At 39.2% G+C, this 17,941-nt stretch overlaps 1 protein-coding gene across 6 annotated transcripts in view; it reads left to right on the forward strand.

Annotated features, from left to right (window-relative positions):
- Positions 1–17,941, forward strand: part of WDPCP (WD repeat containing planar cell polarity effector) — a 464,584-nt gene that overhangs the window by 362,542 nt on the left and 84,101 nt on the right. The window contains exon 14 of one of the 6 annotated variants that reach the window (XM_063648674.1): positions 5,088–5,125. The exons of 4 other annotated variants lie outside the window; for them this stretch is intronic. In XM_063648674.1, the coding sequence (XP_063504744.1) occupies positions 5,088–5,125 (38 nt within the window). Of the gene's footprint in view, positions 1–5,087; positions 5,126–12,049; positions 12,233–17,941 lie in introns of those variants that run through there. One more of the 6 variants, XM_063648678.1, reaches the window with a different exon arrangement.

The raw sequence follows: 17,941 nt of genomic DNA on the forward strand, positions 1-17,941 counted from the left end.
CTTTGCTTTCTCTCTTCAGCCTCAACTGCATATGAGTCTCTGTCCAGGCAAAGGTGAACTGCCTGCAAGAGTACTACCACTGGACCAATCCCTAAAATTGTATCTTTGAGAGCCTGGTGGTGACTCTTATAAGTAATGTTCTCTCCAACTATGGGAAAGGATCCAACCCAGAATGGGACAGCCTGCACCCCTCATCAAAGATATTTAAATGTTCCTAGCATTTGCAGGTTATTTCATCACCCATTTTTCTAATGTCATTGCCCTACCTAATGAACCTTCTCAAAAAAATACAAGGTTTTGCTTGAGTTCTGGTCATAAATTCTCTACACAATTTTAATTAACTGAGATAATTAGGAGGAAACAACAAGTGGACACCTACATATAGCAATGCCTGACCTAATCGAGAACATTTTAGAGTAAAGCCCCTGAAGATAAGGAATGCAGGTCGGGAAATGGAGGGGAAGTTAATCTACCAATACACCTGGTTCTATGTATCTTTTAAAAAGCTCCAGCAAAGCTTTACTTTTGTGATAGATGTACCTCCAGCAAAGACCCAGAACGTCCAAGAAGTTGCTATGTCTGAACTGTCTTCTAAATACCTTTAGGAAACTGTTGCTATGGATGTTATAACAAACATGTCCTCTCAAGGATGACATTTAATCCTGACATTGGTAGATGAGCTTATCGAAATGGCTCTATTACCTTCATTGGGCCTATTGGCTCCTCTGTTCTATTAGTATATCATTCATCAAAGTTTTCTACCCCAATTAACTTCCCCACAGCCTATTCCCTTATCCCACAGTTTACATATGCAATTGTCAAAAGCATTACAAAACAGCTGCTTTAGCTGGAAGAATTCATATTCTTCTATTCACCATTCAAATGAAGGGAAGAGAAAACCAATACTACATGAATCCTGGAAAAATAGTTCTACAGCTACATATGATATAGACAACACTCCTGGTTCTCTTATCTCATTGTTGAAAAATAGGCGTATACTATTCACAATAGCAAAGACATGGAATCAACCCAAATGCCCATCAATGATAGACTGGATAAAGAAAATGTGGTACATACACACCATGGAATACTATACAGCTATAAAAAGAATAGGATCATGTCCTTTGCGGGACAGGGATGGAGCTGAAAGCCATTATCCTTAGCAAACTAATGCAGGAACAAAAAACCAAATACTACATGTCACTTATAAGTGGGAGCTGCACAATGAGAACACATGGACACAGGGAGGGGAACAACACACACTGGGGCCTTTTGGTGGGCAGGGGGAGGGAGAGCATCAGGATAAATATAGCTAATGCATGCAGGGCTTAGTACCTAGGTGATGGGTTGATAGGCAAACCACCATGGCACATGTTTACCTATGTAACAAACCTGCACATCCTGCACGTGTATCCTGGAACTTTAAATTAAATTTGAAAAAAGAAAAATATGCATATAATAATGTACTACATTCATTTATACATCACTGCATAGTAACTTTAACTTCCATACCTGCATTTTGTCTGCACTACTGGGTAATTTCACAAACCCTTGCCAATCAACAGCTAGAAAGAACTTCTGACAAAAAAAAAACTAAAACGACTCAGAGTGAACCTTCTAATATGCCAAGCAATAAACAGTAGTTATCAGAAGACATAATCCAAGTTGGAGACACCATTTTCCTCCAGAACATATCCATACTATCAATTTTAACTAAACATTTCCTAGAGCCATTCAGGGTCACAGATGTAACCAACCACCTAATATTCAGCCTAGAGTTGTTTATGTTCAGTCAGATTTTCCCCCCTTCTCTTTTTCTGCTGATCCCTACTTCTCTCATTAAGTTCTCACCCCATTCTCCAACCCCAGAAGCTAACAAATTCTCAAAAACTCCATGGCCAGCTCTGAAATTGATGATAATGGGAATCAGTTTTCTAAAACCAGGAAGTGCTAAAATACATGTGCAACTTTTATTGGCTTAAACCCTGGCTTCAGCTACCCAAATCTGTGCCTTTAAGTTAAAACTTAAGGATGACATATTTCAGGTAGCAGAAGAAGGAGGTGCAGTCAGTGTAGCCAAAGGCTTTTGTTGTTTGTTTTGTTTTTACTATATCTTCTTTTTTTCTTTTTTTGGGAGACAGAGCCTCACTCTGTCACCCAGGCTGGATTGCAGCGGCACGATCTTGTCTTACTGCAACCTCTGCCTCCTGGGTTCAAGCGATTCTTCTGCCTCAGCCTCCCAAGTAGCTGGGACTATAGGTGCTGCCACCACCCCCGGCTAATTTTTGTATTTTCAGTAGAGATGGGGTTTCACCAGATTGGTTGGCCAGGCTGGTCTCGAACTCCTGACCTCGTGATCTGCCCGCCTCAGCCTCCCAAAGTGCTGGGATTACAGGCATGAGCCACCGTGTCCGGCCTGTTTTTACTATATCTTAATATGCATACATTCACTGAAAATGATACATATTTTAATTCATTCACATTAGAATTTTTTAGATGTGTAAAAATTATAGAAAATGTTGGAAGCAAGATAAATAACCACAGTTTTAACAATTTTGTTAAAAGATTAAGTTTTTATCATTCTTACATCAATCACTTTAAGAAAATACAAGACTACTCTTTTAAATGGAAGAAAAGTAACTGCTTGAGGACTTCAACTTTAATCTGGGGTTTTCAAACACTGATATGGTTGCATGGCCTTTTAAAAGCCTTTGGGCACAAAACTGATAAAATGTGGTTTTAGTTATTGGCATGCCTGTGCAACAAAGCATTTGAGAGGCATGACTGACAGGCCAGAAGTATGTATGAGTGAAAACCTATGCTTATGTCTGCTTCAGTGACTTTTTTAGCCACACCCTACTTGTAAATTGTAAACTGTCATTCAGAGTACCATACTGATGTTTCAAACAAGTCAGGTTATAATACCTCTACTTCTTTTGTCTTAATGCCCAGAGGTGAATTCAGAAAATGTTCCTATGTTTTGGCTCGTAAAAGCATCCAGCTGGAAAATACTAAATAACAAACCCTAATAGTAAAGAGCAATGCAAAGATTTATGACACTATGCATACATGTAAATTGTATATTTAAACATCATAATTAGCTAACTCAGCCTTCCTTATAGTTCAGCACGTATTTCAGGTTGAGGACAAAGAAAAGCATTCTATTGTTTTGTGTTAGGTTTTAAGCCATATTTTAAAACATACTATTAACCCTATACACTGAATTAAAATTTCAATTAATAACAAAAACTTCATTGGAGTTTTTTTAGTATCTAAAAAGAACTATAGAACAATCTGTATTTTGACTAGCTGCAGTGGCTCACGCCTGTAATCCCAGCACTTTGGGAGGCCGAGGTGGGCAGATCATGAGGTCAAGAGATCAAAACCATCCTGGCCAACCAACGTGGTGAAACCCCGTCTCTACTAAAAAAATACAAAAATTAACTGGGCATAGTGGCGCATGCCTTTAGTCCCAGCTACTCAGGAGGCTGATGCAGGAGAATCGCTTGAACCCGGGAGGCGGAGGTTGCAATGAGCTGAGCTGAGCTCATTGCAATGAGCTCTGTTACCTGGGTAACAGAGCGAGGCTCCATCTCAAAAAATAATAATAATAAAAAAATAAATAAGTAAATAAATAACAATCTATTTTAAAGCATGCTGTATTTTATGAGAAACATCCAATTTAAGATATTAAACAGAAACAAATATATGTTCCCATCATACTTTTCTTACAACTGTACAGTTTTGAACTGAAATAAGGCATGAAAACAAATATTACAGTTTGACTTTTATTAACAGTGCTAATATCCCTTCCTGAATACAACAGTATCCTATTTCTAATAAAAGTAATATATATTCATTTGTAAAATTCATACAGTACAGGAAAGCATGATATATTCAATAAAAATGCCCCATAATCCCCTCCTTCACTGACCAAAAACTTTACTTAAAATAATTTTTGTGGTCTAAATTTCAATAAGGGTAGTAATTCAAATGTATAGCTTTTAGATAAGTATTAAAGGTTTTAATCCATTTACCATAAATTATCAAATTGAATTCTCATTAGTACTCAAACTTTAAGGTAAAGAGCATTCTGTATAACTGCTCAGTAAATTAGTACTCAATAATGATACTTCAAATTTTTCATTTCTTGAAGGATATCTCCACAGAGGTAACCTTAAGGGACAACCTTAAGTAGTCTAATCTTTATCAAGGAGTTCAATTGTGGGATTCTTGGGTTTTTCTTTTTGAGGTGGACCAAACTGCAAAATGATGTCTCAGGAACCCCATTTATCTGACAACTAAGAAAAGATAAACACCTGTAAGTTGATGTTTAAAGCCCAAACTAGTTTTGAAGTAACAAGAAAGAGAAAGCTAATAGTTCAAATTTCAGTCGCTTTTCATCTAAACCCATCAATGTGTGCACTGGTCCATTAATTATGTGGCTCAGCACAAAATGATATGTTAGTCTTCCCTTTTACTCTAAGATGACAGCTGAGAGGTAAGGTTTTAGTTCAGGAGAAAGAAAGCTATTTCAAATACTTTATTTGTTGGTCCCAAGAATGTACCTAAATCATGAATGAAAATGAAAAATTTTCCTAATTGAGGATCAAACCAATTATTTCTTTGATCACTCTGTTAGAACCTAAATAATATTAAGGTCAAGGATTTAAAACTCATGATACTAATACACCCAGCTTTTCCAGATTAATGAAATATTTTAAAGCAGAGGTAGGAAATTTTTGTTTCTGTAAAGGGCCAGATAGTAAGTATTTTAGGTTTTGTGGGCCACACAGTTTCTGTCACAACTACTTGACTCTGCCCTTGTAGTCCAAAAGCAGCCACAGATGATATATAAATGAATAATCAAGGCTGAGTTCAATAAAACTGAATTTATGGACATAAATATAAATTCTATATAATGTTGACAGATCTCAGAAAATTCTTTTGATGTTTTTCCAACCATTAAAAAGTAAAAACCATTCTTACCTCACAGGTTAAAGAATAACAGGCATCAGCCTGGATTTTGTCTGAACTTAGTTTGTTGAACTCTGTTCTAACAGATTGTTTTGGTTCTTGTTTTATAGACTGTACCTATGCTTCAAAGGAAAAACATGTCACTGAGGTATTTTTTTAAATTTTGTTTAAAGTATTTCATAGGTTCAAGAATCCTACCAATTGCCAGAATAATTATTGGAAGTAATGCCATTTAAAATATTTCTTTCAAGTGAACCCAATTCAGTGTCTTTAGACCACATTAACATTATAGTAGTCTTGAGTAGAAAACATCAGTTTTCAGTATAAAACCTTTTGTTCCATTTACTTCATTAAAAAATTTCCTATGCTAATAAATTTTTAGAGAAAAAATTGTTTGGCCATGTTCTACCTTAACTATTTTATTTATTTATTTATTAAACTTTAAGTTCTAGGGTACATGTGCACAACGTGCAGGTTTGTTACACATGTATACATGTGCCATGTTGGTGTGCTGCATCCATTAACTCTCATTTACATTAGGTGTATCTCCTAATGCTATCCCTCCCCCCTCACTCAACACCACGACAGGCTCTGGTGTGTGGTGTTCCCCACCCTGTGTCCAAGTGTTCTCATTCTTCAATTCCCACCTATGAGTGAGAACATGCGGTGTTTGGTTTTCTATCCTTGTGATAGTTTGCTCAGAATGATGGTTTCCAGCTTCATCCACGTCCCTACAAAGGACATGAACTCATCCTTTTTTATGTCTGCATAGTATTCCATGGTGTATATGTGCCACATTTTCTTAATCCAGTCTATCGTTGTTGGACATTTGGCTTGGTTCCAAGTCTTTGCTATTGTGAATAGTGTTGCAATAAACATATATTTGCATGTGTCTTTATAGCAGCATGATTTATAACCCTTAGGGCACATGCCCAGTGATGGGATGGATGGGTCAAATGGTATTTCCAGTTCTACATCCTTGAGGAATCACCACACTGTCTTCCACAATGGTTCAACTAGTTTACAGTCCCATCAACAGTGTAAAAGTGTTCCTATTTCTCCACATCCTCTCCAGCACCTGTTGTTTCCTGAATTTTAATGATTGCCATTCTAACTGATATGAGATGGTATCTCATTGTGGTTTTGATTTGCATTTCTCTGATGGCCACTGATTATGAGCATTTTTTCATGTGTCTGTTGGCTGCATAAATGTCTTCTTTTGAGAAGTGTCTGTTCATATCCTTTGCCCACTTTTTGATGGGGTTGTTTGATTTTTTCTTGTAAATTTGTTTAAGTTCTTTGTACATTCTGGATATTAGCCCTTTGTCAGATGGGCAGATTGCAAAAATTTTCTCCCATTCTGTAGGTTGCCTGTTCACTCTGATGGTAGTTTCTTTTGCTGTGCAGAAGCTCTTTAGTTTAATTAGATCCCATTCCTCAACTTTGGCTTTTGTTGCCATTGCTTTAGTGTTTTAACATAAAGTCCTTGCCCATGCCTATGTCCTGAATGGTATTGCCTAGGTTTTCTTGTAGGGTTTTTATGGTTTTAGGTCTGACATTTAAGTCTTTAATCCATCTTGAATTAATTTTTATGTAAGGTGTAAGGAAGGGATCCAGTTTCAGCTTTCTACCTATGGCTAGCCAGTTTTCCCAGCACCATTTATTAAATAGGGAATCCTTTCCCCATTTCTTGTTTTTGTCAGGTTTCTCAAAGGTCAGATGGTTGCAGATGTGTGGTATTTTTATTTTTTTTTTTATTATACTTTAAGTTTTAGGGTACATGTGCACAACATGCAGGTTTGTTACATATGTATACATGTGCCATGTTGGTGTACTGCACCCATTAACTCTTCATTTAACATTCAGTATATCTCCTAATGCCATCCCTCCCCCCACACCACAACAGGCCCCGGTGTGTGATGTTCCCCTTCCTGTGTCCATGTGTTCTCATTGTTCAGTTCCCATCTATGAGTGAGAACATGCAGTGTTTGGTTTTCTATCCTTGTGATAGTTTGCTCAGAATGATGGTTTCCAGCTTCATCCATGTCCCTACAAAGGACATGAACTCATCCTTTTTTATGTCTGCATAGTATTCCATGGTGTATATGTGCCACATTTTCTTAATCCAGTCTATCGTTGTTGGACATTTGGCTTGGTTCCAAGTCTTTGCTATTGTGAATAGCACCGCAATAAACATACATATGCATGTGACTTTATAGCAGCATGTTTTATAATCCTTTGGGTATATGCCCAGTAATGGGATGGCTGGGTGAAATGGTATTTCTATTTCTAGATCCCTGAGGAATCGCCACACTGACTTCCACAAGGGTTGAACTAGTTTACAGTCCCACCAACAGTGTAAAAGTGTTCCTATTTCTCCACATCCTCTCCAGCACCTGTTGTTTCCTGACTTTTTGATGATCGCCATTCTAACTGGTGTGAGATGGTATCTCATTGTGGTTTTGATTTGCATTTCTCTGATGGCCACTCATGATGAGCATTTTTTCATGTGTTCTGCTGGCTGCATAAATGTCTTCTTTTGAGAAGTGTCTGTTCATATCCTTTGCCCACTTTTTGATGGGGTTGTTTGTTTTTTGCTTGTAAATTTGTTGGAGTTCATTGTAGATTCTGGATATTAGCCCTTTGTCAGATGAGTAAGTGCAAAAATTTTCTCCCATTTTGTAGGTTGCCTGTCCACTCTGATGGTAGTTTCTTTTGCTGTGCAGAAGCTCTTTAGTTTAATTAGATCCCATTTGTCAATTTTGGCTTTTGCTGCCATTGCTTTTGGTGTTTTAGACATGAAGTCCTTGCCCATGCCTATGTCCTGAATGGTATTGCCTAGGTTTTCTTCTAGGGTTTTTATGGTTTTAGGTCTAACATTTAAGTCTTTAATCCATCTTGAATTAATTTTTGTATAAGGTGTAAGGAACGGATCCAGTTTCAGCTTTCTACATATGGCTAGCCAGTTTTCCCAGCACCATTTATTAAATAGGGAATCCTTTCCCAATTTCTTGTTTTTGTCAGGTTTGTCAAAGATCAGATCGTTGTAGATATGCGGCATTATTTCTGAAGGCTGTGTTCTGTTCCATTGGTCTATATCTCTGTTTTGGTACCAGCACCATGCTATTTTGGTTACTGTAGCCTTGTAGTATAGTTTGAAGTCAGGGTTATTTCTGAGGGCTTTGTTCTGATCCATTGGTCTATATCTCTATTTTGGTTACTGTAGCCTTGTAGTGTAGTTCGAACTCAGGTAGCATGATGCCTCCAGCTTTGTTCTTTTTGCTTAGGATTGTCTTGGCAGTGTGGGCTCTTTTTTAGTTCCATGTGAACTTTAAAGTAGTTTTTTCCAATTCTGTGAGGAAATTCATTGGTAGCTTGATGGGGATGGCATTGAATCTATAGATTACCTTGGGCAGTATGGCCATTTTCATGGATATTGATTCTTCCTATCCATGAGCATGGAATGTTCTTCCATTTGTTTGTGTCCTCTTTTATTTTGTTGAGCAGTGGTTTGTAATTCTCCTTGAAGTGGTCCTTCCCATCCCTTGTAAGTTGGATTCCTAGGTATTTTATTCTCTTTGAAGCAATTGTGAATGGGAGCTCACTCATGATTTGGCTCTCTGTTTGTCTGTTATTGGTGTACAGGAATGCTTGTGATTTTTGCACATTGATTTTGTATCCTGAGATTTTGCTGATGTTGCATATCAGCTTAAGGAGATATTCGGCTGAGGCGATGGGGTTTTCTAAATATACAATCATGTCATCTGCAAACAGGGACGACTTGACTTCCTCTTTTACTAATTGAATACCCTTTATTTCTTTCTTTTGCCTGATTGCCCTGGCCAGTACTTCCAACACTATGTTGAATAGGAGTGGTGAAGAGGGCATCTCTGTCTTGTGCCAGTTTTCAAAGGGAATGCTTCCAGTTTTTGCCCATTCAGTATGATACTGGCTGTGGGTTTGTCATAAATAGCTCTTATTATTTTGAGATACATCCCGTGAATACCTAGTTTATTGAGAGTTTTTAGCATGAAGCGCTGTTGAATTTTGTCGAAGGCCTTTTCTACATCTATTGAGATGATCATGTGGTTTTTGTCTTTGGTTCTGTTTATCTGATGGATTGTGTTTATTGATTTGCATATATTGAACCAGCCTTGCATCCCAAGGATGAAGCCCACTTGATCATGGTGGATAAGCTTTTTGATGTGCTGCTGGATTCGGTTTGCCAGTATTTTATTGAGGATTTTTGCATCAATGTTCATCACAGATATTGGTCTAAAATTCTCTTTTTTTGTTGTGTCTCTGCCAGGCTTTGGTATCAGGATGATGCTGGCCTCACAAAATTAGTTAGGGAGGATTCCCTCTTTTTCTATTGACTGGAACAGTTTCATGAAGAATGGTACCAGCTGCGCTTTGTACCTCAGGTATAATTCGGCTGTGAATCCATCTGGTCCTGGACTTTTTTTGGTTGGTAGGCTATTAATTATTGCCTCAATTTCAGAGCCTGTTATTGGTCTATTCAGAGATTCAACTTCTTCCTGGTTTATTCTTGGGAGGGTGTATGTGTCCAGGAATTTATCCATTTCTTTTAGATTTTCTAGTTTGTGTAGAGGTGTTTATAGTATTCTCTGAGGGTAGTTTGTATCTCTGTGGGATCGGTGGTGATATCCACTTTATCATTTTTGTTGTGTCTATTTCATTCTTCTGTCTTTTCTTCTGTATTAGTCTTGCTAGCAGTCTATCAATTTTGTTGATCTTTTCAAAAAACCAGCTCCTGGATTCATTGATTTTTTGAAGGGTTTTTTGTTTCTCTATGTCCTTCAGTTCTGCTCTGTTCTTAGTTATTTCTTGCCCTGTGCTCGCTTTTGAATGTGTTTGTTCTTGCTTCTCTAGTTCTTTTAATTGTGATGTTAGGGTGTCAATTTTAGATCTTTCCTGCTTTCTCTTGTGGGCATTTAGCGCTGTAAGTTTCCCTCTCCACACTGCTTTAAATGTGTCCCAGAGATTCTGGTATGTTGTGTGTTTGTTCTCATTGGTTTCAAAGAACATCTTTATTTCTGCCTTCATTTCGTTACGTACCCAGTAGTCATTCAGGAGCAGGTTGTTCAGTTTCCATGTAGTTGAGCAGTTTTGAGTGCATTTCTTAATCCTGAGTTCTAGTTTGATTGCACTGTGGTCTGAGAGACAGTTTGTTATAATTTCTGTTCTTTTACATTTGCTGAGGAGAGTTTTACTCCTAATTATGTGGTCAATTTTGGAATAAGTGTGATGTGGTGCTGAGAAGAATGTATATTCTGTTGCTTTGGGGTGAAGAGTTCTGTAGCTGTCTATTAGGTCCACTTGGTGCAGAATTGAGTTCAATTCCTGGATATCCTTGTTAACTTTCAGTCTCATGGATCTGTCTAATGTTGACAGTGGGGTGTTAAAGTCTCCCATTATTATTGTGTGAGAGTCTAAGTCTCTTTCTAGGTCTCTAAGGGCTTGCTTTATGAATCTGGGTGCTCCTGTATTGGGTGCATATATATTTAGGATAGTTAGCTCTTCTTGTTGAATTGATCTCTTTACCATTATGTAATTGCCTTCTTTGTCTCTTCTGATCTTTGTTGGTTTAAAGTCTGTTTTATCAGAGACTAGGATTGCAAACCCTGCTTTTTTTTTGTTTTTCATTTTCGTGGTAGATCTTCCTCCATCCCTTTATTTTCAGGCTATGTGTGTCTCTGGACATGAAATGGGTCTCCTGAATACAGCACACTGATGGGTCTTGACTCTTTATCCAATTGGCCAATCTGTGTCTTTTAATTGGGGCATTTAGCCCATTTACATGTAAGGTTAATATTGTTATGTGTGAATTTGTTCCTGTCATCATGATGTTAGCTGGTTATTTTGCTCGTTAGTTGATGCAGTTTCTTCCTAGGATCGATGGTCTTTACAATTTGGCATGTTTTTGCAGTGGCTCGTACCATTTCTTCCTTTCCATGTTTAGTGCTTCCTTCAGGAGCTCTTGTAAGGCAGGCCTGGTGGTGACAAAATCTCTTGGCATTTGCTTGTCTGTAAAGTATTTTATTTCTCCTTCACTTATAAAGCTTAGTTTGGCTGGATATGAAATTCTGGGTTGAAAATTCTTTCTTTAAGAATGTTGAATATTGGCCCCCACTCTCTTCTGGCTTGTAGAGTTTCTGCTAAGAGATCTGCTGTTAGTCTGATGGGCTTCCCTTTGTGGGTAACCCGACCTTTCTCTCTGGTTGCCCTTAACATTTTTTCCTTCATTTCAACTTTGGTGAATTTGACAATTATGTGTCCTGGAGTTGCTCTTCTCAAGGAGTATCTTTGTGGCATTCTCTGTATTTCCTGAATTTGAATGTTGGCCTGCCTTGCTAGTTGGAGAAGTTCTCTTTGATAATATCCTGAAGAGTGTTTTCCAACTTGGTTCCATTCTCCCTGTCACTTTCAGATACACCAATCAGATGTAGCTTTGGTCTTTTCACATAGTCCCTTATTTCTTGGAGGCTTTGTTCATTTCTTTTTACTCTTTTTTCTCTGAACTTCTCTTCTTGCTCCATTTCATTCATTTGATCTTCATTCACTGATTGATACCCTTTATTCCACTTGATCAAATCGGCTACTGAAGCTTGTGCACGTGTCACATAGTTCTCGTGCCATGGTTTTCAGCTCCATCAGGTCATCTAAGGTCTTCTCTACACTGTTGATTCTAGTTAGCCATTCGTCCATTATTTTTTCAAGCTTTTTAGCTTCTTTGCGATGGGGTCAAAGTTCCTCCTTTAGCTCGGAGAAGTTTGTTATTACCGATCTTCTGAAGCCTTCTTCTCTCAACTCATCAAAGTCATTGTCCATCCAGCTTTGTTCTGTTGCTGGCAACGAGCTGCGTTCCTTTGGAAGAAAAGAGGCACTCTGATTTTTAAAATTTTCAGCTTTTCTGCTCTGATTTCTCCCTATCTTTGTGGTTTATCTACCTTTGGTCTTTGATGATGTTGACGTACAAATGGGGTTTTGGTGTTGGATGTCCTTTCTGTTTGTTAGTTTTCCTTCTAACAGTCAGGACCCTCATCTGCAGGTCTGTCGGAGTTTGCTGGAGGTCCACTCCAGACGCTGTTTGCCTGGGTATCACCAGCGGAGGCTGCAGAACCACAAATATTGCAGAATGGCAAATGTTGCTGCCTGATCCTTCCTCTGGAAGCTTCGTCTCAGAGGGGCACCCGGCCGGCCGTATGAGGTGTCAGTCAGCCCCTACTCAGAGGTGCCTCCCAGTTGGGCTACTTGGGGGTCAGCGACCCACTTGAGGAGGCAGTCTGTCCGTTCTCAGATCTCAAACTCCGTGCTGGGAGAACCACTACTCTCTTCAAGGCTGTCAGACAGGGACGTTTAAGTCTGCAGAAGTTTCTGCTGTCTTTTGTTCAGCTGTGCCCTGCCCCCAGAGGTGGAGTCTACCGAAGCAGGCAGGCCTCCTTGAGCTGCAGTGGGCTCCACCCAGTTCAAGCTTCCTGGCTGCTTTGTTTACCTACTCAAGCCTCAGCAATGGCTGGCGCCCCTCCCCCAGCCTCGCTGCCGCCTTGCAGTTTGATCTCAGACTGCTGTGCTAGCAGTGAGCAATGCTCCATGGGCGTGGGACCCGCTGATCCAGGCGTGGGATATAATCTCCTGGTGTGCTGTTTGCTAAGACCATTGGAAAAGGGCAGTATTAGGGTGGGAGTGATCCAATTTTCCAGGTGCCATCTGTCATGGCTTCCCTTGACTAGGAAAGGAAATTCCCTAACCCCTTGCACTTCCCTGGGTGAGGCGATGCCTTGCCCTTCTTCAGCTCACAGTCCATGGGCTGCACCCACTGTCCTGCACCCACTGTCTGACAAGCCCCAGTGAGATGAACCCAGTACCTCAGTTGGAAATGCAGAAATCACCTGTCTTCTGCGTCACTCATGGTGGGAACTGTAGACTGGAGCTGTTCCTATTCGGCCATCTTGGAACTTTCCCCTACATTAACTATTTTAAATGAGTTTTAAATTTGTGCAAAGTTAATTTACACAAATTTTAATTTAAAAAATTTTAATTTGTGTAAATTAATTACACCAAAGAAGTTTTAATCTGTGAAAATTTTTAATTTTAAATCACATTTAATTTTTTGAATAATAAATACACACATGGCTCAGAATTCCAAAGGTTTCTAGTTAAAGGGTCTACTGCCAAACTTGTTCTGTAGTCATCCAGTCTTCTCTTCAGAGGCAAACAATGTTAACTGTTATAAACCTAACAGCCCATATTAGGTTTGCAATTACATATGTATATTCTGTAAATATATAACATTTATAATTTTATATGTATATTAATTTTATCTTAATTTTATAGCATAGCCATTGTTTTCAAAATGTACTCTTCTTTCTAATGACAAGTTAATACATTCACATTACATAAAACTCAAACATTTAGAAAATAAGAGATCTGTATAATGCCACCAACCAGAAAAGGAATCTTAAGATAGTGCATATTTTCTAGCATTTCCCCTTTCACATATTTTTAGCAAAATATAATCATGCTTCCTGTTTTGCAAAATGACTTTTTAAAAATTTAACAAAATATTTTGGAACGCTATATGTCAGTATATGTAGACTGACCCCCTTCTCTTTTTTATAGCTATATTATTCAATTGTATGACTATATTACAATTTAATCAGTACCCAATTAGTGGGTGTTTGGGTTATTCCTTGTTTTTACTAAAATCTGTGCTGCTAGATAATTCTAAAAAGATGCTGTCACTGAAGTATTTTAATCCCCTGGAACTTCTCTTAACAGAAAGAGCAACCACAATAATGAACACCAATATCCATGGACAGCATCTACAACAAACTTTAGTGACAACATATTCTTATAAACCCCAAAACATAAGTGGATAGGGATAAATCACCAACAGCTACAAGACCCACTAAAAACTTCATGAGGTCTAGAGGGTCCACAGTGGGTGTTAAAGCAATGTGATTTCTGTGCAGTCCTCTGAATGTCAACATGAAAAAATTCAATGAGGCTCAGGTAAGTGGCAGTAGCAACTATAGGTCTCTTAAGGAACCCTAAAGCTTGGTCATTTAATTAGTGACACACATGAATGGATGACCAAGATTCCTACTGTCCCTACCTACTGTCCAGTGAAACCTCAGCCGAGGGAATGAGTATGGCAGAAACAGCTATGAAAGGTGAACGATAAGTGCAAGGGAGAACACTTATTCTATTATATTTTATGGAATAAAGTGTTATGCAATTCTACAATCACAAAAAGTAAAATAATTAGAGGCACCCCTGTGAGGGAGTGGGATGGAGGCAGCCTTTTGGGCTGCCTGTGAAATATATCACTACTCTTACTGTTTTTGTTTTTTACTGGCCCAGTATGGGGAGAGTAGAAAGCGAGCCCTAATGGGCCGTTACTTTCGGCTGTAAGCACCCAGTCACACCAGCCAGATACAACCCTTGCCAGAGCCAGAGCCAAATGGGGAGTTAAACTGGGGGGAAGCAGTGTGGGAGGGTGCAGATATACCTATGAAACAATAATGCAGGTGTTCCAAGGCAAGGTCAGGGAGGGTATAAACCTCCTATGGAGCAGAAGGGCAAAAGCTGACTTGATCTTGATTTTCAGTATAAATACAGACCATGAAAGCAGAGTCTCACACAAAGGAAAATAACAACAACAACAGCTTCATGGGAGAAACACACGGAAGGTAGGGGGACTTCTAATGGTCAAGACAGATGAAAACTTCAACTACTAATTGGAAGATTTTGTGAAGTCATTCTCAGAACAGCAGCAGAAAATAGAGATGATTCTGTAGATTCCAATTTGTGGATACAAGAAAACTGTAGAAAGTATGGAGGTGCTGGGATGGTCTAGATTCTGGATCCTATAAATGCTTAAGACTAACAAATCAAAATAATTTCTAGATAAATCCCCAAACTTAGGAGAAACAGTTCAGAGTAGAACCCAAATTGAGCATACCAGGCACAATGGGGGAAAAGGAAAAAGAATGTAGAAATTAAAGGGGTAAAATAGAAGACCATATTTTTGTCTATATCATGAACACAACAAACTCAGAAGCTCCAGACCTATGCAGATAAGAAAGCTTTCTTGGCACACTCACCCCCTTAAAAGTATGGAACCTTTTATGGAAAAGGTAGTTTTCCATAAAAATGAACAAGAACAAAGGGTTGCAATCACATCCCATACAAAGTAGCATTTGAAAAACAACAGAACAAGAATAATAATTTCCCTATCAACAATGAAAGCACTCTAGAAAGACATGCCCACAGATAAGAAATGACTGCAATATTTTAAAATAATCTTAAATACAGTGATATAAGTTATGAAAGAAAAATGTAAATAAGGATAACAAACTCAGAGGTGATTAAAGAGGATTTTTTAGAGAATGAAAGAATAAGAAACAAAATTAAAAAATCATTTTAGAAATGAACATTAACTTAGAAGGATCACAAGACTAAGTAAACACAATTGCTTATGATAACTAGAGAATTTAAAAGAGGAAACACTTAAAAATCAAAGATAAATGAAAATGGACTCGAAAAAGTGCTAGAGAAAGATCATAGGCAAAGAAGATCCAACATACATAAAATGAGCATTCCTAGAGAAGAAAAACCAATGCAATACAGCAGAATCCTGAAAAACTCTTAAGAAAAATTTCCTGAAATAGAAAAAAACTTTATAGTAGTAATGAAAGAGCACATCATGACCTGGAAACATCAGCCCAAGTTGGTGGACATCAAGACATATTCTAATGAAATCCTTTGAGCATTCAGACTAAAAGACCAAGTTCTTATAAATGAATGAAAATGGATTAAGATCACTTTTTGTTAGCAACACTTTATGCCAGAACACAATACAGAAATATATTTAAGATACTCAAGAAAAAGGTGAGCCAAAACGACCTATTTGCATTAGGTCCATTCTCACATTGCTATAAAAAACTACCAGAGACTGGGTAATTTATTAAGAAAAGAGGTTGAATTGACTCGTAGTTCCGTAGGCTGTACAGGAGGCATGGCTGGGGAGGCCTCAGGAAACTTACAATCAGGATGGTAGGGTGAAGGGGAAGCAAGCACCTTCTTCACAGGTGGAGAAGGAGAAAGACAGTGAAAGAGGAGGTGCTACAGAAACAACCAAATCTTGTGAGAACTCACTGTCATGAGTTTGACATGAGATTTGGGTGAGGACACAGAGCCAAACCATATCACTATTATTTCCATGAGCCACTACCAGGAAATCTATTGGATAATGAGATTCAAACAGCCAACATGACTTGAGACATGTATGTAAGGACTAGTGATAAGCATAATAAATACATCTACATTTAACTAACTGATGAAGCCAGTCACAAAAGGGTAAATACTATATGATTCCACTCACATGAAGTAGTTTTTAAGTGGTCATAACTCATAGAAACAAAGAGGTGGTTGTCAAGAGCTGGAGAAAAGGGAGGAGGAGAATTGGTTTTTAATGGGTTTCAGTTTTGCATGATTAAAAAGTTCAAGCAATTTGTGGCCCATCAATGTGAGTATAGTCAACACTACTGAAGTATTCACTTAAAAATGATTAAGATAGTAACTTTTCTTATGTGTTTTTTACCACAATAAATGAAAAACTATTAGCTTGTAAGTAAATTAAAAGTAAAACTACGTTGAAAATTCTTCGTCCAACTTTGTTCCGTTGCTGGTGAGGAGCTGCGTTCCTTTGGAGGAGGAGAGGTGCTCTGCTTTTTAGAGTTTCCAGTTTTTCTGCTCTGTTTTTTCCCCATCTTTGTGGTTTTATCTACTTTTGGTCTTTGATGATGGTGATGTACAGATGGGTTTTTGGTGTGGATGTCCTTTCTGTTTGTTAGTTTTCCTTCTAACAGACAGGACCCTCAGCTGCAGGTCTGTTGGAGTTTGCTAGAGGTCCACTCCAGACCCTGTTTGCCTGGGTACCAGCAGCGGTGGCTGCAGAACAGCGGATTTTCGTGAACCGCGAATGCTGCTGTCTGATGGTTCCTCTGGAAGTTTTGTCTCAGAGGAGTACCCGGCCGTGTGAGGTGTCAGTCTGCCCCTACTGGGGGGTGTCTCCCAGTTAGGCTGCTCAGGGGTCAGGGGTCAGGGACCCACTTGAGGAGGCAGTCTGCCCATTCTCAGATCTCCAGCTGCATGCTGGGAGAACCACTGCTCTCTTCAAAGCTGTCAGACAGGGACATTTAAGTCTGCAGAGATTACTGCTGTCTTTTTGTTTGTCTGTGCCCTGCCCCCAGAGGTGGAGCCTACAGAGGCAGGCAGGCCTCCTTGAGCTGTGGTGGGCTCCACCCAGTTCGAGATTCCCGGCTGCTTTGTTTACCTAAGCAAGCCTGGGCAATGGCGGGCATCCCTCCCCCAGCCTCGCTGCCACCTTGCAGTTTGATCTCAGACTGCTGTGCTAGCAATCAGCGAGACTCCGTGGGCATAGGACCCTCCGTGCCAGGTGCAGGATATAATCTCCTGGTGCGCTGTTTTTTAAGCCCGTCGGAAAAGCGCAGTATTGGGGTGGGAGTGACCCGATTTTCCAGGTGCCGTGTGTCACCCCTTTCTTTGACTAGGAAAGGGAACTCCCTGACCCCTTGCGCTTCCCAAGTGAAGCAATGCCTTGCCCTGCTTCAGCTCGCGCACGGTGCGCTGCACCCACTGTCCTGCACCCACTGTCTGGCACTCCCTAGTGAGATGAACCCGGTACCTCAGATGGAAATGCAGAAATCACCTGTCTTCTGCGTCACTCACGCTGGGAGCTGTAGACCGGAGTTGTTCCTATTCAGCCATCTTGGAGACTTAAACGTTAGACCTAAAACCATAAATTCCCTAGAAGAAAACCTAGGCATTACCATTCAGGACATAGGCATGGGCAAGGACTTCATGTCTAAAACACCAAAAGCAATGGCAACAAAAGCCAAAATTGACAAATGGG

This window comes from Pongo pygmaeus, chromosome 12, assembly GCF_028885625.2.
Source record: "Pongo pygmaeus isolate AG05252 chromosome 12, NHGRI_mPonPyg2-v2.0_pri, whole genome shotgun sequence".
NCBI lineage: Eukaryota > Metazoa > Chordata > Mammalia > Primates > Hominidae > Pongo > Pongo pygmaeus.